Source organism: Periplaneta americana, chromosome 7, assembly GCF_040183065.1.
Source record: "Periplaneta americana isolate PAMFEO1 chromosome 7, P.americana_PAMFEO1_priV1, whole genome shotgun sequence".
NCBI lineage: Eukaryota > Metazoa > Arthropoda > Insecta > Blattodea > Blattidae > Periplaneta > Periplaneta americana.
The window spans coordinates 146,538,133-146,562,768 of record NC_091123.1 but is presented as its reverse complement, the minus strand read 5'-3'; the positions used below and the strand labels follow the sequence as shown (position 1 = coordinate 146,562,768).

The 24,636-nt window shown below is 35.8% G+C and overlaps 3 protein-coding genes across 4 annotated transcripts in view; 1 reads left to right on the top strand and 2 right to left on the bottom strand.

The window, feature by feature from the left end:
* LOC138703540 (uncharacterized) overlaps positions 1-10,605 on the bottom strand; it is a 49,805-nt gene extending 39,200 nt beyond the window's left edge. The window contains exons 1-7 of the mRNA XM_069831491.1: positions 10,457-10,605; positions 10,303-10,367; positions 8,134-8,183; positions 7,877-8,049; positions 5,469-5,623; positions 3,336-3,551; positions 821-1,193 (exon numbers count right to left, since the gene is read on the bottom strand). Of these exons, the coding sequence (XP_069687592.1) occupies positions 821-1,193; positions 3,336-3,551; positions 5,469-5,623; positions 7,877-8,049; positions 8,134-8,183; positions 10,303-10,367; positions 10,457-10,490 (1,066 nt within the window). The 5' untranslated portion in view covers positions 10,491-10,605. The remainder of the gene's footprint in view (positions 1-820; positions 1,194-3,335; positions 3,552-5,468; positions 5,624-7,876; positions 8,050-8,133; positions 8,184-10,302; positions 10,368-10,456) is intronic.
* Positions 10,606-11,158: 553 nt separating this feature from the next.
* On the top strand, positions 11,159-14,593 carry LOC138703539 (tubulin beta-4B chain). Its single transcript, XM_069831489.1, has 3 exons — positions 11,159-11,473; positions 12,557-13,021; positions 13,474-14,593. Exons 1-3 carry the CDS (start codon positions 11,417-11,419, stop codon positions 14,293-14,295), a joined length of 1,344 nt encoding a protein of 447 aa, XP_069687590.1. The 5' UTR covers positions 11,159-11,416; the 3' UTR covers positions 14,296-14,593.
* A 5,110-nt stretch (positions 14,594-19,703) lies between these two features.
* LOC138703538 (tubulin beta-1 chain-like) overlaps positions 19,704-24,636 on the bottom strand; it is a 59,395-nt gene continuing 54,462 nt past the window's right edge. For both annotated transcript variants that reach the window (XM_069831487.1, XM_069831488.1), the window contains exon 6: positions 19,704-19,927. In XM_069831487.1, coding sequence (XP_069687588.1) covers positions 19,850-19,927 — 78 coding nt within the window. In that variant the 3' untranslated portion in view covers positions 19,704-19,849. The remainder of the gene's footprint in view (positions 19,928-24,636) is intronic.

Here is a 24,636-nt window from a genome sequence, read left to right as displayed (position 1 = left end):
GTTTGGACTAAGGTATAGAGAACTGTTAAAGAAAATAACATCACACAGACGATTGTAATATATTACACAAAATTTATTTTGACTGACACTAGATGTACTGGATCGAGTGTTGAAAGGGAAATAAGAAACGATTGTAATTGCACTGGAAAAATAAAATATGAGTAGGCTATAGGTAGAAAAATGGAATTTTTTCACACGTCATAGATAAAATTACTACAAACGATAACTTGGAATGTCACATCGACACTAGCAGTAACAATAGTAACGCAAATGAAAATGATACTGGTAAGGTTCCGAAACAGATCTTACCAGCTGTAGAGTGTATAAAGTCTAAGTCAAATCAGAAAGTATGTTCGTCAGAAACAAGGGATGGAGGGAAGATTCTCACTCACTCACATTCGTATTCAGATACCAATCCTACACTGTATACTGTACTGTGATGAATTGCAAACTCAAGTACCAGTAAATCTTTTTGTTGAAAATCATACGGTACTGGTACTTCATATCAAAACTAAAAAATTATTGCACGGTAGTAAATAAAAATTATATGCAGGAACTACCACAATTACTGTAAGAATTAACACTCGTATTGTACACACCATGAATACATGTTTCCTGAATCGAAAGGCTTCTAATCAAGAATATTCCTACAAACACTGTCAAACAATTCGCATGATGAACTGACTCCACATTTCGCTATGATTTCAGCTAGTAGTCAGGAATGAACCAAATGCTGAAATAGCCTCTCTGCTTTAGGAAATTGTGCTTCTATTTTATTCGTATTTTTAAGTGTCCACTTTTCTTCCAAACTACCACTTACCATTTCCAAGAAGCGAGAGTGTGTCAGGCGTGAAGATGTCCGCGCAGTTTTCTGATCCGTCCACATTGTGGTCGAAAACAATGCGGACTTTGCGCAAGTCATCTGTAAATTGTGCTAACTGCATGGCAGGGGGCAGTGCATTGGCTGTTAGATTCACAGGCGAGGCACAGCCTTCCCTGTCAATGGCGGCATCCCATGTGTAGGCTGCGCCCCACTCCATACGACTCGCCCTCTGTGCCACGTACGCACTGCATTGCACCCTGCCTGTCTCCACCTCAGCAGCCTGCACCACCTCTACTGTCTGCTGGTCCTTGCGCCGCACATAGCATACTACGCTGCTACCTGCTGCTAGGGAAGGGATGGTCAGCTCCATCTGCAAACACAGCAAGTCTTCTTATATGACTCTTTGATCAATTCTTAGTATATTTGAACTCCCTTTCTTATAAAGTTAGCGCAATCTAATGTATATACTAGCTAACTACTTTTACACATTTGGTTATGGGTTTTATATTGTGGAGCAAATATCAAATACACCTTAGTATTGTGAATGTTAATTCACTAAACGAAGAAATTAAGAACTACTATTGACAGACATTTTGACCGCCAACTAAGTTGAGGATAACTGAGAAGTGCTTTTCCAAAATATCCATATCCATTTTGCTTGTAATATGAACCTTTCTACGTCTTAATGCTATATATATATATATATATATATATATATATATATATATATATATAAATCTTTTTGTCCTGCTTCTACGGGATTTTTGGCTATTATTCTATATAATGTATTCGGTTTTCTTTCCCTTCAGTACATTTTTGTAGACCTTTCTTGCCGCAGTGTAAGTCTAGAGATCTTCTTGGCTATCGGCAAATCTTATTGCTTGTAGGGTTAGAAGGATATGTTGTCGTACTATGAAATCTTACCTGTGCTCTACGTCTTCTCTCAGGGATGGTGATGATTGCACCCATTAAATTGACAAAAGCATGCAGATTATTTTTTTGATATGTTGACTGATTGAAAGTATGTGATCTGCCGCTAATTCGAGTGGTTTTCTATCTAATGCTTTTGTTAATTTTGTGGTATTTCTTTGTCGTTTTGGTTGTCTTTCTCTTCTTAACGAGAGTTTGGCGGTGACATGGCAGTGTTTTCTTAACTAAGCTATTGATCTTGAGTATCCTGAGATATGTCATTTTACTGTATTTATATTTGCGGGTCTCTTTAGAACACCAAATCTATTGTGCTGCTACCATTCGATGTATAATATGTCTTGCCAGTTGGATTGTTAATAAGGTTGAGATCATCTTCTGCCATTTTAGAAGCATTTTGCTTCTTTGATTGTTTAAGTCTATCCTGCAGTTGAAGTCTCCCGCACTACTGTATTTTCTGTGGGGGTCTGTATTTTGCAATGCTTTTGTTGCTATTTCTGTCACGTTGTCAATGAGTGTTTGGGATGGCATGTACACCCCTATTATTGTTAAATGTCTAGTCGGACCATTACTACATTATCTTCTTGATTCGTGCTTTTTATTTGACCTATGTCCGGTTTGGAAAAGCAAGACATCCTCTTTTGGGTTTGCCTGCTTGCTTCTGTAAAGCTAGAGGATGAAGAATGCGAAATCTACGTGATCTGTTAGGAAAGATTGTTAAAATAAGAATTTTATATCTGTTCAGTGATTCGTCCAGGATCAGCTTTACAAGACAATTTACTCCTTCAAAATTCCTCAGGAGAATATTAATACTCAAATCTTGCTCCTGATTAGATACAATGTAATCCATAGTGTAATAGTCCTTAAAGAGCCGAGTCTGACTACTGGTCTCACGTCCACATGCCTTAGCACAGGTTAAGGATCACCCAACTACTAACGTGGTAAAGTATGATCACCACAATGATCCCCCCAGCCATTATAGCTGGTTTTCAAAACCAGATTTCGCTACCTAGCACAGGTCCCCAAATTTGTATTATACTTTGTGGGCACTAGTCCCATACACTGCTCGAAATTTCATGAGAAAATTCTTCCCCATAGTAACATAAGATGTGGCAGTTATGACAATGAGCAATGCTTCAATTTATAATGAACGCTAAATCATGTTTTTATGTTATTAAAATAAAGAAATTTGAATAAATGTCATCACTTTTCATACAGTCAGAATAACATTTACTTCAAAAATAACAATAGTAAGAAGTAATTTCGCTCTTCTATTTCCTTACAAAAATGAGTAAATGAATAAACCAATAAATAAATATACAACTCTCCGAGGTCTCGAATAATTTATTTACATGTGATATTAAATGCTCATTATAGCCTTCCCAGCTTTTTAAAACCACGAGCCATGACTGTTTTCACGTGTTATTCAAACATCTTTTACTAGTTGAATTGTTTTTTTCCTTCTTATGATTTTCTTTCTCTGTTTATGTGACTGTTTTTGTGTTACACCCAGGTAATATAAACCTTGCATGACATGATAGATGAAACCCACATTTTCAACAGATGGAACTCATTTGCCTTTCACCTGGAATGGGTCACCAACGCTGACATTGGTGGGCTTAGAGGCTGTCACACAAAGCTGCTTGCTGTCCACAATGAGGAGAGCCACACCATTGCCCGTGTCCACTGGCCCCTTAGAGTTGGAGCTGCAGTTGATGGTGTAGAGTCCCAGACGGTCTGTGAGACCCATCTGCAGCTGGATAAGTCCGTCCTCCACACTCAGCTTCTCTACCCGCAAGGCCTTGCAAAAAAACATTGTGTTACAAATTACCATTGTTCCTAATTGCTTCCATAACTTCTCATCTAACTACGCCATACAAAGTGACTCAAATTTGTGAATGTATAGTAGTAGTAGTAGTAGTAGTATTATCGCTGTGCTCTCATGGTTAACATTCGGCACATCTTTGAGCGGCCTCCTGCATAACATTCGGCAGGTCTTTGAAATTTAATTGCATTATTGTTTTCAATTTCTTATGTCGCCGCTCCAATCACTTGCCTCAATTTCAATATTGCAATCAATAAGCTGCTGCCATTATTAAATGACACCTACTTTTCTAATCCACGTGGACTAAAACCGAGGTTGCAATGTCTTGTGCCGAGGACGAACATTAAGGTATGTGATTAAAAATTATTATTAAAGAGTTATTATTAAGAGTTAAGAATGTCAACGTACTCGTATATGAAATAATAATAATAATAATAATAATAATAATAATAATAATAATAATAATAATAATAATAATAGCCATTTAACAATATAACAAACTAGTGCTTAATCTTATCGAGGAAGTAGACGTGACAACGTGATGCTTAGAGTGAAACCTACAGAGCAACAATCGGTCGGCAAAATTATGTTTTAAAAGCACACCGCACATTATTGTATGATGCCGACATGTTAACCATGAGAGCGCGGCGATAATAATAATAATAATAATAATAATAATAATAATAATAATAATAATAATAATAATAATAATAATAATAGACTCAGAACACTGCCTCCTCTGGGGCAATAATTTCAAATTATTTTGTTTTGACCTGCTTATTAAAATTCAAATACCAGTACGTAGGATAAGGACATCTTTTCATTAAGCATAATTTGCTATTCTAAAATTCTAACTTTTTTTTAATTCCTTTTTAATTTTTTTCGTAAACGAGCCTTACATAACTGAACTCCATAAGCCCAAAAGAATCACTGATTTTTTATTTTTATTATTATTATTATTATTATTATTATTATCATTATCATTATTACTGTTCTGTATGGTTGTTACACTTGAACTCTCACTTTGAGAGAGGGACAGAGGCTAAGAGTGTTTGAGAATATGGTGCTTAGGAAAATATTCGGGGCTAAGAGGGATGAAATTACAGGACAACGGAGAAAGTTACACAACGCAGAATTGCACGCATTGTATTCTTCACCTAACATAACTAGGAACATTAAATCCATATGTTTGAGATGAGCAGAGCATATAGCACATTTGGGCGAATCCAGAAATGCATATAGTGTTAGTTGGGAGACCTGAGGGAAAAAGATCTTTGGGGACACTGACACGTACAGTAGATGGGAGGATAATATATTAAAATGAATTTGAGAGAGGTGGGATATGATGGTAGGGGCTGGATTAATCTTGCTCATGAATATTATGTATCTGGTATGTCATTTTCATAACTTATATTATTTAGGAGATTTTGACAGTACGGTATGCAGCTAGATGAGATTTATTGCCTGATGTATCTAGCACATAGCACTGTTTGTAGTAGCTGTTATAGCTCTGGATTGAAGAATTTGAAAAAATTATATCTCGAAAACTCGGCTTTCTCCGGATGTAGAAATTTAAAGGAAGGTTTCTTATTTCAAATGGAATGTATGGGAGAACAATCGTGAAAATCCATTATCACTTGTGAGCCTTCCTTGTTAGTAATGTATTTAAATCATAGAATTTCAACATTCACTAAAATACTGACGAGGGAAAGGGCTCTAACAAATGTTTGTGTGGGGCCCACAATTCCTATGGGCGGCTATGCTTTTTACTGGTCCACTGCTATAACCTGGATCTGCCTTTTGCTTGCATGTCAACAGTAGGCCTTCTTCCTTATTAAAGTGTAGACCAAGCTGCTTGTAGTATGTAATACGAACAAATACAACTTACTATACCTCGCGTCCTTGTTGTTGGGTGGTTGGTTCCAGGCTGCAGCTCACATCAGGCAGGCTGGAGGGGCTGATCCCTGCCCCCCGCACATTTACTGTCACCACCTTGTCCACAGCGCGGTCCAGGCTCGTCGGAAACACCGATGTGATCCTGGTACAATCTATTCAAAACAAATGCTATTACATCCCGACTTCTTAACTACGGACGAAAGTTACAGAATCCAATACTACAGTAATACTTATTTAAAATTCTTGCTTTCAACAGCAAACAAAACTTAGCGGCCATCTTTATAATTTATTTCGGTAAATTATAAGTATTGTTGCCAGAGATATCGTTTGAGGGGAGCAGGACAATACGGCAATCCCCTCCCACCTGAGTTTAAGATTAAAGAAATTAATAATTGAGTATCACTAGTAAAAGAAATGTATAGTTAACGACTTTGCTCAAATGAAACCCAGATGTTATCCTTTTCTACATTAGTGGTCATTACTAACCCAAACATTACTCTTTGCTACATTAGTGGTTGTTACTACCGGTATTGTAAATAAAAGTACAATTATTTTTTTAATAAAAATTAAAATGTCTTTATCAATAAAATTGTGTGTTAATTTGCACGCACCTATGTCATATTAACAGCAAGTGTATGTAAACTGTATGTCATATAAAGTCGGATAAGAACAATTAAGACTAGGCCTATGTGTAAAAACTGCAAATGTGATGTAAAGTGGTGTAAACTTCACCATCAAACAAAAAAAATTAAACCATGATATTGTTCCTATTTTTGGCTTAAATAACAAAAAATACCATCAACGAGGGTAACATTGGCCCATTAAGGGTAACAGAGAATATATATATTTGAATTTTTATATCTTCCACAAAATGTGGTACCGGTATATCTTAGTAGTTTCGACTGTACTGTGTAAATGGTAGCTTCAGCCAGTAAAACAGTTCAACCAAGTACTTTCAGAACTTACCTGTAGGCAGCAGCACTATATTAAGTGAATCAACAGTTTGGTTGTGTGAAAAATATTCTGGAAACTTATATGTTGAAACGATATTTTAAGCAGTACAGTAATAATTTGACTTGTACCAAGAAAGTTGGTAAATATGATTGGCAAAGTAATTTAAGTTTGAAATGTATGTAAGAAACACTGAACACATATAGATGTGCCAGGAACTACAGACCATATGTAAATTATTCAGATGAGAAACTAAAGCAATGCTTACAATTAGATGACATCAGGAATGGTGTGAAAACACAGAGGGCAGCAACTGCATATTATGGTATTCCATGTAGCACCATAAAAAATAAACTCAATAAGGCAATCTTAATGCAAAACCAGACCGGTCAACAATATTCACAAATGAAGAAGAAAATGTATTTTGCAAAACATTTCGAAAAGGTGACAGAATTTGGATTTCCAATGAGCAAACAAGATCAACGAATGGTAAAAAATAGCTATCTTGACAAAACAGATCCACAGTGACTAATTTCAAGAACAATATGCCTGGTTACAAGTGGCCAAAACTTTTTCTAAAACGTCATCCTAAATTGACAGATTATGCAGCAATATTAAAAATAAGCGTGCAACCACTGACGAAGAGATTATCAATGATTACAATTATATAATATAAAATACAAAATTTCCATTATGACCTTCAATTTTTGTGTTTTCCTAACAAGATATTCACTGTTCCTAATTAAATTGTCATGTGAGTACCGATATCATTTCAGTGTATTTTATCACACCAGTTGAGTTACTCAGCTCTCATTTCGGGGTTACAATGACCAAAGATGATCCTAAATACAGTGTAGGCTACTATGCAAGTTGGAAAGTTGTGTCAAAGTTACCCTGTGTCAAGATAACATTGGCCCAATATTTAAAAAAAATATGAACTCAGATAAATGTAAAGCAACATCTTTGCAATGTTTTAGGAGCCATTATTACTTCATACAGGACTCCTACTAAAATACTTCATTAAAATAAATTAACAAACACATCAATTACAAAAGTTTACTTTCAGAATGGCAAACACATTGGACTAATGTTACACTAGTTGACAGTACTTTAAAAATGGAGACAAAATAATTAACTTTAGAAATATGTTCAGTGCACCTAACATGGTTTAAATCCTTTTTTTTTATAGTCAAGTTTACCCCAAATAATTAATTTCAGAGGAAATATGGCGGGAGTACGCCACGCAATAAACTAAAACTCATAGCTGAGTGAGCAATGACAGATACTCAAAGAAGAAGTTCTGTACACTTCATTTAGAAAATATTGAAGTATGTACCGGCAAGCTATCTAGCAACAGAGAATCATGATTAGGCTACTAATTAATCACTCACTTAAAACAAATTTTAAAAATTCATAATAATAATAATAATCATCATCATAATCATCATACTCACTATCCTGTGCAGCATCATCTGGTGCGAGGCAAGCTCCACAGGCATCGGCAACCTTGTTGCTACCCACTACATCGTCACAACCAACGCAGCGGTTATCCCCTAAGCACACATTGCAGCGATCCAGCCCCTCAGAATCTGCCCGGCCAGTCTGTCCACCCACGCACAGACCGCACCTGGAAAAACAGGATAGGAACTGCAACAGACTCCACCTTCAGATGAAGGGCGACGTAAGCAGGAGTATGTCAAGTATTACTTACAAGTTGATGAACGACCCTGAAGCTCCACACACTTCTGCTTCGTTTTGATCCTGAAAAAGGAAGTAAAATGTCAAATCACTAACACTTTAAATACCGGTAATAAAATAATACTTTATCATCTAGTTACTCCGGCAGACAGTTCTCGCTCTAGTGACACAAAAATAAATTATGGTACCGGTACCTAATAAAAAAGAATGGAACAGAGAATAATTTGTTCCCAGAATAAGAAATCCCTTATCAGTCTACACTTCTTTAATATTCTCTATATATAGGGTTAGTAGTGTTCACCTCAAACGCTGTTGCCATTGAGAGCCTAATGTGTTCCCTCATCTACTTTGTTCTTGTATTGATGTCAGAGGCCTCGTTTCACGAGGAGTTTTCCAGAAACAATTTAATTCTCAATCGAGACATCCTAAGTAAAATGTCAAATCACTAACACTTTAAATAATAAAAGAATATTTTATCATCTAGTTACTCCGGCAGACAGTTCTCGCTCTAGTGACACAAAAATAAATTATGGTACCTAATAAAAAAGAATGGAACAGAGAATAATTTGTTCCCAGAATAAGAAATCCCTTATCAGTCTCCACTTCTTTAATATTCTCTATATAGGGAGTAGTGTTCACCTCAAACGCTGTTGCCATTGAGAGCCTAATGCGTTCCCTCATCTACTTTGTTCTTGTATTGATGTCAGAGACCTCGTTTCACGAGGTGTTTTGCGGAAACATTTTAATTCTCAATCGAGATATCTTGTAGGATCCTCTGGTTAAAAATAGGGATCTTGGTAGGGCAAGAAACAGATCAAAATGAATAAAGAGCTGAATAGATGGTCTTGTCTGAAAACACGTGGTGAGGTAAACAAACTGTGATGTTGTCAGTTTTCACAAGTAGTGTTACCGCTCTTACATGTTAAATGTTTCTTGTAATTGCATACGTGACTATCTGCTTCATTTGTTTTTTTGTATGTGTTTTATTGTGTTATTTACGCGTTTCTTTAATATGGGTGATATACACCATGCAGGTGCCATTTGCTATAACAGTTACCGTATTTTAAAACAAGAAAGTTGGAAGGAGAAGAAGTTGTTTCGTACTTCTTAAGCTATGGATATAGAGAGCTGAAAAAGAAAAGGCAATTGGAACTTGAAAACTACTTATTTATATGGTAGAAGTATTTTAAGACGGATGACAGAAGAAAAATCACAGCAGAATTAAACTTAATGCATTCGAGACAGAAAACGTTTTTGAAAAGAGGAGCTGTTCTATCATTCTCCCTAAACGAGAAATAAAAAATGGAATTTAAAACATCACGAGGTGAAAGTTTAACAAAAGACAAAGTACTTCTAGAACACCTAACTCATAAGCATCTTCCCTCTGTACCATCAGAATCCATTGAAGACTTAAAATAACGGTTGCATCCCAAACTATTAACTTAACGCCTCATTCCGAAGCTTTCATATTATCAATACAAGACTTTTCGTTATTTCTGTTATTCCCCCCCCCCCCCCCGGGAACGATAATCAGCAGGATGTATGTCATAATGGCACACATTATCCATTGTAGTAGGCCTACTATTATAGTTGCTTAAGCTCAATGCCTTAATCGGGGTTTACTCTCATGCAAAAAATTACAGTATCACGTACAATACTGGTACTGTACCTTCAAAAATTGTACATTACAGCCATCCCTACCCCATTCTTCTCAGCATTCTGAACGAATATAATTTACATGCAGCCTACCGTACCTACAGTAGTAGGTTTCACTGGTCATATGTTCAGCATGGAGGTAAATGCATGTTTTCGTGGCGCGAACAGCCCATGAAGGGCCAAGGTCTCTGGCTGCTGGCCTCACTATAGATGAACGATCATCTAACCAGAATGGAAGTATCTTGTGGTCATCATGACGATTCTCCCGACTCCTAGGCATGATGCCTTAGGACTTAACCATGACGCTACGGGCGCGGGACAAATGAGTATTTACTGTTGATAAATATGTAGTGTATAATACACAACAGCCTATGCAACAGTTAACATACTGGTACTATTACATAATAGCTACCGTATATAAACATAATTATTATCACTTAAAAACGGAAACAGGTTCTTGGTTGCAAAATGAAATCATGTTAAGTTACATGATTGTGACTCTGAGTGCGTATCACGTTTTACTTACCACTTCATTGTTGCAATCCGACTGTCCATCACTTTTTAAACATAAGTTCAACAATATGCAAACACCTGAAAACACGCATACAAATAATTAATAACACAGTTCCATTGCTGACGCTCATGTTTAACTCAATGTTCGTCGTACAGTAATTAATTACCGCATATGAGACGCATCAAACCGGCAGTCCTCATGTTAAAGACAATGCAGGTCACATTTCGGATATCTGCTTCTCTGCTAATTCATGCGTGTGACCCAGTTTTCCTCCACTCTGTCGTCAAATTACCTTATTCTGTCAAGAATGTTCAATGGCACGTACTCAAGGTCAAATGTGTGTACAGTAATATTGCCATAGCAACATAATTGTTCGTCTTTGTGTCAGCAGACTACACATGCGTCAGGATCAATATGGGTTCTAGAACACAAACGCTGTTTCAAACTTGATCCACGTTTATTTCACACACATCATTTCCTGAATAATTAAAATGTTGGGTAAACAATATAAGGCATTATGATCATTATAATCAGACAACAGTTAAAAATTTGACATTACTTTAACTCATTTTCGTTTTCATTAATTATTCTGTCATATATTTTTATTTGAACATTATACAGTCTCTAACATTAAAGATAGACTGTGGTCGGGATCAATATTTATACGTGAAGGTCGAAAACATTATGCAGTTACAACAATACACAACTTAAATTCTAATATTCAGTTCGACTTACGATTGGTTAGATAAGAAACGCGCGAATTCCATCAACCAATCGCACAAAGTAATCCAATCGCCAATCAAAATTAAGAATAATATCATACCTTTTACATTCCACTTGAAAATATAGTACCACGCGTGTGCATATGTAAATGTTATGAAAATCACATTATAAAGTAAAGGATAATTTACAACATTGAAGTATGGTCTAAGGAAGAGACCTAAGACGAATTCAAAGGAGTAAAGTATAGGGAGAGTATAGTTATTTTGAACTAATTTTAGCGTACTTATACACACATTGTTGCAAATTATAAATTCGAAATTAGTTGTTGCAGAACGCGGATGCTAGAAATCGTAAGATCTCTTTACAAAAATTAAGCTATTTACCTAGAAAGTGTGTGACGAAAATGCGTGAAATAGTTCACATCCAAGCTGGTCAATGCGGTAACCAAATTGGAGCGAAGGTAAGCAATGTAAATTATTGTGAGTTACGTTTATCCTCGAAGTCGTTACAAATTTATCACACATGGATAATCCCAACTCAATATTCTATTCATATTTAAAGATAAATAAGTACTAGTTGCAATTCGTAATCTACTTAGTGTACACAGTTTAATTACATGTGACGAAAATTAATTGTAATTCATAAATGTAGATCCAACCATCAACTACTAAACACAGCAGATTAAAAATAAAATGTGGCCAAGAATAAGAATTAACAATCGAGATAATTTAGGATAATTACTATTGGTATATTTCCTACACATTCGCAAATCACTTTTTATTTATACCTGCATCCTTCTAGAAATAAAAATTCATCATTCGAGCCCCATAGTGTGTTGGCCTCCTTCGTTGTTTTCGAACTCAGTTTAGATCTGACCTCCAGAAATATCTTATCAATATTGAATGTTCAACATAGCAACGCCATATTGTTTTTGGTCCAGGGAAACTGTTGCTACGAAGTGGTAGGAGTGAGTGTTTTTTTAAAAGACGAGTATTTTCCCTCGACCAAAAATACAATATGGCATTGCTACGAAGTGGCTATGATGTGCTAACACATAAGTTACACTTTCATTTCAACAGAGAACTATTCACCATGCTGTGTACCTACCTATATTGGAACTTGACTTCGTGTATTTTAAGTTTTGTTTTCATTTTATTTATTTCTTTAACTCACTTTTCCAGGGGGCTAGTATTTCAATGATGGGGAAGGGGTATTAAAAGTAACAGTCATGACTTACGGTACCAAAATATGAGCAAACTGGGAAAATTGCTATCATGTTATTCAGTCCTGTTAGGTTGAAGGTACCGTATCTGTATTGTTGCAGCAGCTAAACGGAAGGTTGTCATGTAAAGGAAAGAAAGATGAAACAGATGGGCGAAGTGTCTCCCTCAATATTCTATAGACAGGTTAAATTTTGAATGCTAATTGGAGCAGATGACCAATAACAATCATAGTTTATTCACTTCACGTTTAAATGGACAAGAAAATACCCCAGAGAAAATTTGCATTTATTTCGAAACATGAAACTAGCTGTTGGTTGCAGTTCTGGGAGGTGATATCAGACGAACACGGCATCGACCCCACGGGCACCTATCATGGCGACTCGGATCTGCAGCTGGAACGCATCAACGTTTATTACAATGAGGCAACAGGTGGAAAGTATGTGCCGCGCGCCATCCTGGTGGACCTGGAGCCTGGCACCATGGATTCCGTCCGCTCAGGCCCCTTTGGACAGATTTTCCGGCCCGACAACTTCGTCTTTGGCCAGAGTGGCGCCGGTAACAACTGGGCCAAGGGCCATTACACAGAGGGTGCCGAGCTCGTGGACTCAGTGCTGGACGTTGTGCGGAAGGAGGCAGAGAGCTGTGACTGTCTGCAAGGTTTCCAACTGACGCACTCGCTGGGTGGTGGCACTGGTTCAGGCATGGGCACTCTGCTCATCTCAAAGATCCGCGAGGAGTACCCTGACCGCATCATGAACACCTTCAGCGTTGTACCCTCTCCCAAGGTACAGCCATTTTTTTTAATTTGAGGGAGCAAGCTTGTGTCCTATTTCTTGAAATAAATGTTGAATATGCCTATTTTCCTGCAAACTATATGACGGTAATGTGTTCCCTTTCTTGCATACAGCTTGCAGGCTAGCTTTTCTTACTAGACAAGATTGATGAATTAAAACAAATATTTGCACTACATGCTAATGGATACACTAAAGATGTTGCATAAAATCAGTATCATAAAATCATATAAGCTTATGGTAGATTTTTTGGGAATCTAACTGGAGTAATGGGTGAAACTCACTAAGTAATCATACATCATACTGTAATCAATTCTGACTCATCTATTTTTCCTTCCAGCTGGTTAGGCCTATTCTGAAATGCTGAAGACAATACTACCCCATGAGACTATTTAGAAACTGAAAATGTGACAGAAAATGAGTGATGAAATTGTGATTTTTTCCAGGTTTCTGACACCGTAGTGGAGCCATACAATGCCACCTTGTCTGTTCACCAGCTGGTCGAAAACACAGACGAGACCTACTGCATTGACAACGAGGCTCTCTACGACATCTGCTTCCGCACGCTTAAACTTACGACTCCCACTTACGGAGACTTAAACCATCTTGTGTCTGCTACGATGTCAGGTGTTACCACATGCCTCAGATTTCCCGGGCAGTTGAATGCCGATCTTCGAAAACTTGCTGTCAACATGGTGCCCTTCCCTCGACTCCACTTCTTCATGCCTGGCTTCGCCCCTCTCACGTCCCGTGGCAGTCAGCAATACAGAGCCCTCACGGTGCCCGAGCTGACCCAGCAGATGTTCGATGCAAAGAACATGATGGCCGCATGTGATCCCCGGCATGGACGCTACCTCACAGTAGCCGCCGTCTTCCGAGGCCGCATGTCGATGAAGGAGGTGGACGAGCAGATGCTGAATGTGCAGAACAAGAACAGCAGTTACTTTGTTGAGTGGATCCCCAACAACGTGAAGACGGCTGTATGCGACATTCCACCCAGAGGTCTGAAGATGTCTGCCACATTTATCGGCAACTCAACGGCAATCCAAGAGCTGTTCAAGCGAATCTCCGAGCAGTTCACGGCCATGTTCAGGCGCAAGGCTTTCTTGCATTGGTACACAGGCGAGGGCATGGATGAGATGGAGTTCACAGAAGCTGAGTCGAATATGAATGATCTGGTGTCAGAGTATCAGCAGTACCAGGACGCAACCGCTGAGGAGGAAGGAGAGTTCGAAGAGGAGGAGGAGGGCGAAGGGGAGGAGGCCTAGAACTTACTGCCCCTTATTTGTTCTGTTTTCTTCCGTATTCAATTAAATTACAGTTTTGTTTCATTTGATGTTTCCTAGGAAGCCTAGAACTTACTGCCCCTTATTTGTTCTGTTTTCTTCCATATTCAATTAACTTACAGTTTTGTTTCATTTGATGTTTCCTACAATACTTCAGACATGTGATATGTAGCTTAGTAAATATAAATTTTTACGTATATCTGAAAACACTTTTTTAAGCTTCATTCATTGTAATGGTGTTCAGATTTTAAGTTAATAAACTTATGGTTATGTCTTCTTATGTATTTGTACCAATTACTTCACTGCAACTAGTGCTTGTCTTAAGCATTATGTTGACTTATGCAAAACGTCAGGATAATGAACAATTGCATATTATGAGGAAATAAGTGACTAGGTAACTGAATGCACATTACTGGCATTGCCCTGCTCTCTCTATACTTCCTCATTTTATGGTGTGCTACTCCTATTCGATTGATTGGGTTTTCAAGAAACGCATACCATTTACCAGATCTGGATTTAGGAATGACTCATAGGATCACGATAATCTATACTAATAATAAATCCGTAGCCAAATTTTTCTGGTAATTTTTTATTTTCCAAAAATAATTGGTGTTAACATGTATAATTAACCATCCTGAAACCGAAAATCGTTTTTTTTTAATTTTTGTTTGTATGTCTGTCTGGATGTTTGTTACCTTTTCACGCGATAATGACTGAACCGATTTATATGAAAATTGAAATTTAAATTAAGTTCGTTGTAACTTAGATTTTAGGCTATATGGCATTCAAAATACTTTACTTAAAAGGGAGGTTATAAGGGGGCTTGAATTAAATAAATCGAAATATCTCCCTTATTATTAATTTTTGTGTAAAATATTGTATAACAAAAGTTTCTTTAAAAATGATTTCCGATACGTTTCATTCTAAGCAAAATTTTGATGGGACCAAATTGCACCAAAAACGGATGTTCTCTGAACCAAATGATCATATTTTAATTATTTGCATGTAATAACAATTGAGAAATATGTTAAAGGAATTATCATTGCACTAAATGAGTGGTCTCTGGACCAAAATGATTGCATTTTAATCATTTAAATACAATTTAAATTAAGTGACATATTAAACGATTTATCCTTCTGTCAGAAATAAATGTTCCCTGGACCAGATGTCCTATTTTAATTATGTAATTACTTTATATTTATTTCTAACAAGTGCAGCGGAGCGCACGGGTACAGCTAGTGATGATAATAATAGTAGGAATAATGCAGAAATATGTTGTAATCATAATGCAGAGAAACTAAATTATTGTGTAACCTTCTGAAATGTATCATGATAATATTGCCACTCTGCTCGTAAGTATGAATAGTCGATATTACTCTCATTTCTGTAGAAGAAAGATGACTGCAACGTAAATGGTATTAATGTATCCTCAAACCTTATGATAAATCAGTTAAGACTATTTTTATCTCTACTCTAGCATCTCTAGTGCTTTCTGGTTGAGCTCATCGAAAATGGCATTACTTATCAACAATGCGACATTGAAACAATTCTTCAGGTTTCTGTCCAGTGACAGTCCTGATGTATTGTAATTTTATTTGAAAACTGGTTAATTAATAACCTGGCATACTCACATTCATATAAATTTCCAGAATCTAGACACCCAGAGAAAAGAAAATTCCTCGAGAACCAAGCCTGGGAAATCGAGCTTGGAATCTTCAGATCTGAAAGCCAACAGATGTATCCCTGATGCAGCGTATATTCCTTTTTTTGGAATAATGTCTTTCTTGCATCTTCTCAAGATGGAACCCCACCTATCACTACCTCCTGCGTTTCAAGAATAAAGTTGTTAACTTTAACTTTGTGATTTCTTCTTTAACTTACTGAACACTCCAGACACTGAAGCAATGGCTAAATCTTTTGTATTTCAAAATTATATTGAAACAGTATTTCACTTGGAAACTTTTTCTGATCATTTTCTGTTATACAGGTATTTTATATTGCTTTACATGAAAAACATTTTGACAATGCGCTGTTGCTAGAAAGTTATGTATCGGTACCAGCTATATCAGAACATCCATCAGTCCGTTTCAAAGAAAGGTGACAATGAAAGGCCAAATGATGCTGCTCCAATGAGGCTGTTTTCTTTAAGTTTCCTCATTTAAAAAAACTGGGTAAGTATTTTCTTTTATTTAATCATTGTAAATATGAATATAAAGAGAAAACTATGAACCTTTGATCGTATCAGATTGAAAGATTTTCCATAAGTTTGTTCAGAATTCAGTGAACTTGCTAGTCAGTGTTTCACTGTAAGCTATGTACTATGGCATTCAATAAGTAATGATAACAATGCTGCAAATCTGTGCTCGTAACAGTGACTATTGAAATCTTGTACTTACTACATTATAGAGCAGCAACTGTTTCATGAATATGCAATATTTAAAGTCTCGAAGTAGTCATATTTTGTAAATACAGTGGCTGTTTCTGATTTGTAGTAGGCCTAACAATACAGCCCTAAAGATACGAACAAAGGTGTTTCATAAAAATTCAAGTTGCAAGAGAAAAACATGCAACTCAGTGCTTTAGGGCATTACAAGAAGCCTGTGGGAGAGAAGCCCTACCGTACTGAACAATCGCAAATTGGGTGGAAGTGAGGCAAGTATGCAATGTCAAAAGTAACCTAAAAAAAATTTAATTAATTGATTAACTAGTGGACTTACTCGTGTTAATTATGTAAGATTTGTGCGGCTTACAGTGTAGAAATGTCTTGATAATCCATTTTGAATCTTGTAAGCCACACAAATCTTACATAATTAACACGAGTAAGTCCACTAGTTAATCAATTATATTCAAGTGTTAAAAGTAGTGTACGTAAGATTCAAAATGGATAAAAAATTTAGTGTGAAACAGTATCTATATTGTCATTACTTTTCCAATCCCCTTTTTTTCGTCCTGAAGAGAATCAACACTTACCTGTGAAGTACTTGAAGGATGTGTAATTTTATCAACTGAAAAGGAACTGCTACAAGACAAATAGGCATTTTTCAGGAAAGAAGAGTTAAGAGATGATGTGGTAATCACAATAATAAACTATATGTTTCGTAATAACTCATTACAAATGATACCTTTTTCATGAGTACCGGTACACAGGTCTATAATATGCATCACAACTGCATATAATGGTAAGAAAGTACTGGTACCAACTTTCAAAAATTACTTTAAAGGGCTGACCATAACAAAACTTCCAGGATAGCAAAATGACGTAGTCAGCATATAACACTGCAGTTTCTAACCACAAATAAAAAATTAATTGCGTACCCTTGTCAGCCTCTCCCCAAGTCTGTTGCATTACAGAGGGGGGAAAACTACAAATTGATAAGGAACTAAGAACGTTACAAAATTCATATTGATAAAGTGTACTTCATCTTCGTAACACAAATTTCATTATTTTCCATTGTTCTACACACAGCCAAACCTTGCATGCAGAAGCATAATATGGTTTCTTAAAAATTGTAATAATAAGCAAATCGTTATCAGCATTTGTTAGAAATTTTTATTTACATCTCACTAGTGTCACCTGGCTGTCCATATTAATCAATGGCAGTAAGCTCAGAGCAATTTTCTTACATTACATGTTGGGAGTGCTAGGCTGGGGTACGTATATTATGCTCTACTTCATCCATCTATGAAGTACACCCTTTGAAGCTCTCCTGTAGCGTGAATTTGTCCAACTGTCATTCCGATTAATGCAAGATTCACATGGAGCAATATTAAGCATCTAGGTCCGAGGATGAAATCAAGTATCAGCGACATTGTGTCAAAAAACGACATATTCCCTACATAGCCTTTATGACTTAGCAATTAAAAAAAAAAGTTCTCGTTACAAAGATCAGGCTTCGAATCTCAATATGTAAAACATAATGCACAAGACGATTTCAGAGCTATTCCAAAGTGGGACTACCAATTTCAGTGTCAAAGGGAGTACACTGTTCAAAATGTATCCAAGACACCAAGTGACATTTCAAGCAGAAATTGCCCTATATTTGAGATGGTTCAAGTACGGGACAAGTTTCTAGACATCTTTCTGGTTTGTTAATTCTGAAATGTTCAGCTGTATTAAATAAATTGAGGAAGTGTTCATTACACAATTGAAAGCCCTTCCACTGAAAGACAGCATTTTGTAACAATTATTGAAGAGAAAAATATGCTATCTGGCAGTTCTAACAGTCCAATAGAGCAAGCATAGTAATAAAACTGCTGTTTTTATGGGTACATTTTCATTATCTGCATCCAATATGTGCATAAACATTTATACATTAATTAAAAATGTTTTAAAAGAATGTGCAGCAGATATTATTACAAATGTACTGTATGTTTAGTTTCCTCACTACAGTTTTCTCTCAATAGAAGAAAACCAAAATACAAATTTGGAAGATCTAGGAGATATACAGGAGTTTAGTTTGAAGACCTAGTACCCACCTAACACTTCAAAATTTTCGCGCGAGCGCGTGCGTGCGTGAAATTCGCTGCCAAAGTTTCATGAAAAATAAAAATAACTGGAAATCTCTACTGATCATTACCATAGCATGATCAGAATTTCACTTATGACTGGATTAAACTTATGCACTGGGGTTCCAGTTAAATTAATGAACATGAAGTCCGCAATATGTTTTTACCGAAAAATGACTAAACGTGTTAACGAAAATATGCAATTGCAATTTAAGAGTGTGATCCCAAAACGTGTTATTAAGTCCATTTTTACGAAAGTCTATGGACTGAGCGAAATTTCAAGTAACATGCACAATAATACAAACTTGTGCCCAAATATTGGCGTTATTTTGAAAGAAAATAAGCTTAAAATATAATAGAGGCCTAAAAAAATCATATATATGTATGTATAAATCATAAAAATGAACTGAGCGAGATTTAGGATTACTCTCTTCAGTTATTGAACTAAGGATACTGCTATCGATAGTATACAGCTGATCTACAATTATCACCCAGGTTTATTTTAAACTTTGTCTTTGAAAACTCTGAAAGGCTGTAGGCCTATTATTTTTCTTCAAGTCAGGGGATAAGTTTGTTACATATGTATGCAACACTTCCTTGTTACACATTTCATTACTCAATGGAGTCGAGATTTTCAGATCAGTACGACCATCTTAGCTTTCTTTGTCCAAATTACAGTTCAATGCTCTTCAAGATGATTGACGATTGTGGTGTCAGCTAACTCAATTCTCTGTTTGACAAGGAAGCCCAGTTTGCCAGCCGACGAAAACCTTTATTGAAAAAACAACATCCCTATTTCGAAAGTTAACCATAGGTACATAATTATTTTGGTTGACAATCATAGGGATAATCTGGTCAAAGAGGAGAGGAAATGACGAACACAATTCTTGCAATTGGTATTTTTTTTTTATTTTTTTTATTTTTATATTTTATGGAGTGCAGTAAATCATACAAAAGTATATAATATAAACATACAAAAATCTCATAAATGTAGGGTGAAGGATTCCCTGCCAAACCCAACAGATCCACTCTACGTCTCACATTGGTCGTCTTCCACTTCTTCCGCCATCTCGCCCTCATCCTCGTAATCTTCATCTGCAGTGGCTTCCTGCAAGCAAGAATTAACTTCAACAACGAGTTTCTGAACTCTACTATGAAACTCTTGGGCTCTTCAAATGATAAAGGAGAGGAAGTCAGTAGGCTAAGGAATCTGGCTTCCTGCAAGCAAGAATCAACTTCAACAACGAGGCCAAGTTTCTGAACTCTACTATTAGGCTAAGGAATGTGTTCCACAAATGCAGTCCTTAGGTCCTATTACGAATCTGAATAGTATTTACATCTGGGCAGACAGTAAAAGTTCACATCATTATATTGTCAGTAGTCTAGCATTACCAGTACCATGGTAGAAATTGGACCCTAAGTTTGTAGGTTCAAACTTTGCCAAGGGCAAGGGATTTTAAAGGATAATAATGAAAACCTAAGCATGCTTCCTCCAGAAGGGAAGTATAGTTGACGCCATCGATTTAGGCAGATTAATTTTATTAATCAGAACTCCAGAGTGAGTTACTCTTAGCTGCAAGGTCGGTTGTTATCTTAGTCGCAACAAACTGCAGCTGGGATGAGTGAGACATAAGAGTAAACATACATTCCCGATTATCCTAGTGGACTCTGAGGGACAGTCATCTCCAAAAACAATGCACATATAACCACTTTTATACAACTGCAGTAATCCATACATGGGCACAATTTTCGGTTACGTGAGGCACTCGATTTGAAATAGTTTGTTTACTAGGAGAGGAGACTGCAGAGTAGGATGGGAAAAATAAACTGCTGTGACCTGCGTCACCATATCGCAATCACTAAGGCAGTCAGTGGCGAATTATTAGGAAAGCGCTTGGTTAACGTGAGAGACTCAAACTTTTATTCAATTTGGCAAATTAATTCGGCAGCTTTAATCATAAACCTCTTTACTGTTTCTCCGTAACTGAATTGATTTAAATCGCAGGCGAGAAATTGCGTAACTAGTCAATAATATTCCATCACGTTGTCTATGTTTATTTTCTTGAATATTCTGGCGTTTCTCAAGATTACTTAATAGATTTGCATGTTCTCGACCTAAAATAATTTCAGAAAATCATATTTCGTTTTCTACGCACATTTGATATTTTTTTTATAAATTTCTTTTGGAAATAATATTACAAACAACATTTAATTCCTCGAAGGCTACCTTTTAATGCAGCGTGTTTAAGGCATAATGTCGTATTTAGTATACTATGCAAATGTTAAGATCATAAATTTTCTTCGGAATAGTACGAAAAATAACATTTAATTTGTCTTACCTTCTAATTCAGCATGTTCTTTATGACATAAGGAGTAATGTCGTTGTATATTAAATTTATTAATGCCTTATAGGATTTTCGAGCATAGAATACATCGTATGTTCTCCCCTTCTAAACAGCAAAAAAAAAATTCTTCTTCCCATTTCTCATGAAATAATCGTTTTCTAACGCGTACACACTGCTTTGATAATGCCATTATGCCACCACTGATATTGCTTATGAAACTGATATAGAACCTGCCCACGCCTGAGGGAGGAACGGGGACTGTGAAGATGTCACTCAGAGCGATAAGCTCTGTGAAGGTCAATGAGGCACAAATTCTCAAGTGAGGCACGATGCCCATCTCTGCTATACAGTATGTGTGCATGCGTATGAAAAGAGAAGTCCCCGGCACACTTTTCGAGATAATTCCAGTTGCCGCTGCATAATCTTTTCCTCGTTACTATAAAGTATAAAGACAATCTACATATTATATATATATAACTATTTTATAATCAACAGACTGACTAATCATCTTAAATCTCCTTAAACCCTGTGTGTAGGTTTCTGTTAATCCTTAGTCAAAAGATAAGACGGAGTTTTACGAAATACGAACATTAAGGGATGTAAAATAGGAGGTAATAATGATCAAAATATACTGGTTTATTTTTTGAACCAGCAGCCATTCAGCCCTTAAATTTAAAACAAAGGCTCCTTTATAAAATTGAGTTAGACTGTTCATCTCATCTCTCAGAATTGTTTCTAAAATGTATAAGGAATGTAAAAAAAAATTAAACTTCATGTAATACATTCAGATAACTTTTGAGGATTTTTTTATCTCCCAAAGAGCAGAGAGGTGAGAGAAAGATTACAGTTTAAAAACTTCACTCAAGTATTTTGAACTAGCCGACGTAGAGATGTAACATTTAAAATGAAGGTCACTCAACAATTTTGATTAAACATTTTCCGATTTTTTAAAATACCATCTAAGGAATAGTGAAAAGGCAGAAGGGAATGAAAAATCTCAAGTCGTCCGATCTCCACGAAAGTTGATATCTGGAGACCTTTGGGATCACAGAATAGGAATATGATATTATTTTGTTAGAATTTATCCCTCAAATGGTAGAGTCGTACAAAAATGGGCGAGAAATTAAATTTGATATCAGAAGTGTTCTCAAGATGAAAATTACGGATAATAAAATTTGTGCGAATTAAATAGGCTATGGCAGATTCAGTACTCTGAATTGTATATAAAAAAAAAAGCATCGTGTAATGCAGACAAAACACAATTACATAACATATGCATTTAAAGAGGTATGTAAATGTAACACATTTCCACAGTATGAATTTAGTGAAATCCAAAAATATAATTTCTACATATCTTCAATGAATTCTTTGTTGGAATTTAGTATAGTCATCAGGCAATACTTCTAGATTAATAAACAGTCTTTTCCTCTTAATTTAGCAATGCAGGAGGCGAACGAAAGTCATTTACGGCACTCTCATGAATCAGACTGTACTGTGGTGTGTTTATTAATTAGTCTAATAATGACGATATAAGAGGCAAGTGTGAACATATAAACAATGACAGACAGCCTTATCGCAATTAATTCTTGGAGTTCTCACAAAACATTGGCTCGCCTACTGGAAATGTCATTGAGGTCATCTGCCAAAATCGGTGCCTCCGACTATAAAGTTTTCTATTCTATGTTGTAGATTTGCAGCACATGAAAGACCTATGTTCCTTATACAGTGCTCCAGGAAGAATTTGTTTGCCATTTTCTCACCCACGCAAAAATTTGGAGGTAACATAATACTGAACCATACCAATGACCTAAGTAGGCCTACACCTGCGTTACTTCCACCTTTCACTCCTAATCCAATACTAGTACCATACTATCATATGCAAGATTCTGCAAGAAATAGGGAGGATACAAATCTCTGATCCTACAACTGTTAACTTTCAAAATCACATGCAAACAATAAAAAATATTAACTTTCTGTAGAGAGGAATATTAATTCACTGTAAAGAGTGAACAATAATCTTTTAGTAAATAAAGTATTGTTGAACAGAGAAATACATAAACTCCTTATTTGATATTTTAATAAATTGCGACAGGCCAGTAAGACAGAGAATCTAAGTCCACCACTTAACACTCACAATTTGCAATTCAAGTAATGAAAGTTAGATCGTCCCAGGTTCAATATAATATGCAATTTTGTTTTACACAAAATTTAATAAATTCACTACCTGATTTATTAGTGTGACAGCAGATCAGTCAACTGCACAATTTGACAACCATACTGGTAACATTAAACAAAAGGGAGGTAGGAAAACCCATACTGAACTAGAATGTAATCTGCAACAAATTTAGATTACACACAACTTGTGTGGTGATAGAGAATGAAAACAATGTCAATATGAAAAGCATCATCAAACGAAGAATTGACTATCAGAAATTGATTAGATACGCAGATTAAGAATTTTCTAACAGAGAAAATGAACACTCTGCTGCAGCAGAGATTTCTATACATAATCTTGTGGTTGTCAGATTCCCAAGAAAGAAAATGATTTGACAAGATTTGGAAAAGTTCAGGAAAATAAAGTACCGGTAACAAGTATGAAAACTTCTTAAAAAGATAGTATCAGATAACAGAACATTTTGTTTTATTATTCCTCATAATCCGGATGCCATGGAAAGAGCTAAAACAAAGTGTGAAAGGTGATAAAATTTGCTTATCTGTAAGATTATTTTTTTTATTATTTACCAGCAATTGTGGAGTAGTGTATGGTATTCAGACTTTTCAAACAGTACATACAGTAAATATGGATCTTCAGAAATTAAAATTTTCACTACTTTTGCTAAATAGCTATGTTTAATTAGTGAAAACTTTGCTTTAAATTGATACTTTACACACTTAAATGCGAAAATAAAGACTTTTTTTACACTTATCTGTGCCATTTTGAAAAGCAAATATTTTTAAGATTTTAACAGTAAAACTCAGCATTTGTATAACATTACTCACCAAGCAAAATAAGTACATGATCAGCATTACTATCTTGTGCAGTACCAATACTCTTCAGTAATTTTTTCAATGGTTATTAATGGTAATTAAAGGTAAGTTAAAATCAAAGTTTTTCTAGAATACCTATGCTATACTTTTTTCTTCTTTGACAAATCACTGAATGTCTTAATTGATCAGTGTCTTTATAGACGTACTGTTGCTCTTATCTTTAAAATTAAGAAATCAACATTTGTGTCTATAAATACAATTGAACTATAAATTTTCCTCGTCTTAATTTTTGAAATCAGAAATGTATAAAGTTTTAATGTTCCTTGTACCATATTTATTATTAAAAATGAATTGCATTTCCATGTGATAACTTATTTCACAAGTCATGTAGAACATTATAGAGCATCAACAGAGACATAATACATTATTTCACATCTTCACGAAGAAATTCTCGTGAATATGCTCTCCCTCATTCCATACACAA

Coding starts and splice junctions, on each gene's coding strand:
- LOC138703539 (XM_069831489.1), top strand. CDS start 11,417: ATGCGTGAAATAGTTCACATCCAAGCTGGTCAATGCGGTAACCAAATT. Junction 11,474..12,556: donor GTAACCAAATTGGAGCGAAG/GTAAGCAATGTA, acceptor TGTTGGTTGCAG/TTCTGGGAGGTGATATCAGA. Junction 13,022..13,473: donor GCGTTGTACCCTCTCCCAAG/GTACAGCCATTT, acceptor GATTTTTTCCAG/GTTTCTGACACCGTAGTGGA.